This window comes from Contarinia nasturtii, unplaced genomic scaffold (genome assembly GCF_009176525.2).
Source record: "Contarinia nasturtii isolate CC-2019 unplaced genomic scaffold, AAFC_CNas_1.1 Cnas_scaffold_78, whole genome shotgun sequence".
Taxonomy (NCBI): domain Eukaryota; kingdom Metazoa; phylum Arthropoda; class Insecta; order Diptera; family Cecidomyiidae; genus Contarinia; species Contarinia nasturtii.
In genome coordinates this window covers 717,537-721,158 of record NW_022197436.1, presented here as the reverse complement: position 1 = coordinate 721,158, position 3,622 = coordinate 717,537, and the positions used below count along the sequence as shown (strand labels likewise).

Genomic DNA, 3,622 nt, shown 5'->3' with positions numbered 1-3,622 from the left:
CAAGAACAAAGTGAACAAGTTAACAATAGATATTCCTGCATTCAAAGAACTGGGATGCTGATTTCACACATTCAAGATGGCAAAATATTTGAAATTTTTTATTGTTTTGTGATGATATGCGCAACTGGTTTACTGTGGTACAACAAATAGTTGATGTCGTTGAAGGAACTGCATGCAATAAACACGATTCGGTTGCAAATTTGAAGCGTCAAGTACTAAGCTAATCTCCATAAATGTGAAGTTTATACATAGATGCCCATCTATCTTGCCCAAGCAGAGAAAGAGAGAATTACATTCCTCGATTTTTTCAGCAAGTTCTACTGGATTTCATGTTTTTTAAACTAAACCATAAAAAAACCATTCAGCCTTGGACGCTCTGTAGCATAACATTATTCTGTCCAAGTAAAGCCAAAGTTTTCTAATGAGGCCTGAGTTACACATGGTATTGAAATTTTAATTGAATTACCTTTTTCCAAAATGCATATTTCTACAATTTTTTCACATTTTGCCAACTTTTTTGTGGAAATTACACCCTTTCTTAGAGTGTAATAAACAGCATTTACTTAATAGCGGCTTCAAAATTGGCTACTCATATTTCAAAAATATGTTCTTCGTTTGTCTTACTAATAGTGGAACCTGTTTCATACTGAATGAAAGTCGTTACCAAAAACTTTTTATCTCCCGAATTTTTAACTTAATTTTGCTTTTTTCACATGAATTCCATCACTATTCAATTTAAATGCCAAAAACTTCCACATATGGCTTCCATAATGGTTGGAACAGATATGAGTTTGCGAATCAATCGGAATGTGTAATTTTGAATTTAATATGATGTAAAATGTTCGGCGATTTAAATTAGTCGGCGATGAATGTTCTGAATCATGTGGTGTTTTTGGTCAATGAATGAAAAAATTACACTTTAATTTTGAATTCTTTCAGTGTTGAAACTTCAAAATTATTTTAGATATTTTTAATTCACATACTTGTATCGCAAACTTGTGAGTATAAAAGACACACTCTGTACCTACATTTTGTATACATTTCAAAACAGTCTGAAATAAAGTAATCATGAAAAGTTTGTTTGTTGCTTTGTTCCTCGTAGCGGTTGCAGTGCAGGTATTTTTCTATGTTTTAAGTTTTATTTTTATTTTTATGAAATCTACTTGGCATGTGGTATTGCTAATTTCAATTGGCTATTCACCTACTGGTATCCCTCGAAATGCCTTTGGGCATGGGGCATCAATTTAATATAGTTTGCCAATTTTAAGAAAACTCTATCCCAAAAATAATGAACTCAACACTTGTATCAAATGATTTGATTTCTCATATGGCATGGGTGCTCCTTTACATTCCTTATGGAATTGATGCCATATATTGATAGTTTAAATTAGTCACACAGCATGAGCTTAGGCAAAATTTGAAATTGAATTAATTTATGTTTTCCGTTTCAGTATGCACACACCGAGGACAAATTCTCAATGATCGACTGTAAAGATCAATTCTCAAAGGCCATCCTTAGCATGAAAGGTTCTTCACGTTCAGACAAAGAAACTTTTAATAAATTCGATAGCAACATCCAAGAAAGTATGCAGAAATTCATCACCAATTCGAGCGCAATAACAGCTACCGTTCAAAAGAAAATCGAGCAATTGTCAAATGGTTTTAAAATGGATATAGTTAATAGGCTTCCAACCCCAACGCTTGCCAAAAATGTTGCCCAAGAATTTTGCGACTTGTGCAAAGACATGAAAGCTTAGACGAGCGTATAGCTGATTGATTTGCATTTTGAAGTTTCTATTTCACACAATTTTATTCAAAAATAAACACATTTTTGAAATTCACAGCAATTATTCAAAAACCATGTTTTATTTATAAAAATGATTATTTCAAAGTCAGGCACAGAAGCGATAGAAAATTTCTAAAGAAAAAACTGAATAAATTCTTTCATTTTGCGTGCTTGCAAATTCAGCGGTCTTACGAGTTTTTGATACAAAAAGAGTGAAAAATGAAAAGACATAATTACATTTTTTTTTTCGATTTACAAATACTACTCAATTGAAAAGGAATGAAAAAATCACTTTTCTTATCATCTAAATCACGATTGTTGTTTGGCTTCTACATAGCAACCTTATATGTTCGGAGACTCGGAAACTCGGTGTAGAGCACATAAAAAATGAAAGAAAAAATCCAGTTTTTTTTAAAATTCTATCATCTGGTGTGACAGAACGTAAAAATTTGTTATCTGTCACTCAAATCGTTGCCCAATGCAATCTCGCTCAGTAAAAAATGTAAACATCGGTAGCATCAAGAATACAAACGTTATTTGGAAACTATAATGAAACAATTTTGAATTTTTTTTTCAATTTTTTCAACTGACGCCGTAAAATATGCCGCCAACGATGCATCGATCAATAAAATTTGAAATTAAGTGTTATTAAACAGTAAAATCGAGAGCAATTATATTGCGTTTCTCACGTTTTTCATTGGAAATTTCAAAGCTGTCGAATTTCAAAGTAAAAATAGTCATGATTAGTTGCTATATATAGAAATATAACCTGAAACGGCAAATTCAAAGAAGATTTTAATCCAATATCGTTTCAAAGCGTTAAGAACAACAATATTTAAAAGTATTCGATTATGTTTGATCGAAAGTTGTGTCGAATATTAACAAAATTAAGTGGACTTTTAGGTTAAGGTTTATGAAATGAAAAAGCGTGCTGTTTGATTGTTCAGTGAAAACTAATATTTTATTTGATATGTACACTTCTTCTGGTTCAAATGATTATTTGCATTTGATTGGCGCACAGCTTAGCGGCGCGGACGATTCAGGTGTTGCCATAATTATTATTAAATAATCAATGACGGAGTGAACATTTACAGTTAATTAACCCAATTTTTTCAAATTCAACTACTATTTCAGAATATTTTCCTAATTATCCGTTTTTTGCGTGTTATTTCATGCTCAATTAGCCTCCTTCATTTTACTACTAATATAACCTTTCAAAAGAAGTGTATTTTACAACTAGCCAAGGATTCATTTTTGTATAGCTATATCCGTTGCATATATTTAGTAGCATCCTCACAAGTTTCGATTTAATATAAACTGTCCATCGCTAGATATTTATTGCATGGGTATATCCTCTTGCACTTGGCTCTATTTTACTATTAAATCAACTACAAAAATGTTGTTTACAATTAGCAACTCTTCGATTACTTCAAAACGCTTCTTATAATCACAAAAACCACAAAAATGTGGATTTTATAACGACGCAAAGTAAATATTAGGAATTATTGATAGTTTTTCGGTATAATAAATGTTTTTCAGAGTGCGCTTCTCCTCAAAAACGGGCGCATTTCCAGTTTTCGAGCTGCAAAGCTCTTTTATAGACAATTAATAAAAATCGATTTGCTCCACTCGAAAATTTACTCCAGCATTCCTTCTCATAATAAAATTCTATTTTATAGGTGGAAAAATCACGAAATTGGTCGTTTTTAACGTCTTTTTCAGTCGAGTTTGCCCCACCTCAACCTAAACGAAATCCTGGCGACGTCCGTGTATTATTTGCAATCAATTGTATGCTTCTGAATTGATGCTGTTGTATTTTTGAGTGTAAAATTGTTG

At 31.9% G+C, this 3,622-nt stretch overlaps 1 protein-coding gene across 1 annotated transcript; it reads left to right on the top strand.

The window, feature by feature from the left end:
• Positions 1–1,039: 1,039 nt before the first annotated feature.
• LOC116337208 lies at positions 1,040–1,850 on the top strand. The gene is made up of 2 exons (XM_031761603.1): positions 1,040–1,116; positions 1,452–1,850. Exons 1-2 carry the CDS (start codon positions 1,069–1,071, stop codon positions 1,755–1,757), a joined length of 354 nt encoding a protein of 117 aa, XP_031617463.1. The 5' UTR covers positions 1,040–1,068; the 3' UTR covers positions 1,758–1,850.
• The last annotated feature ends 1,772 nt before the right edge of the window (positions 1,851–3,622 follow it).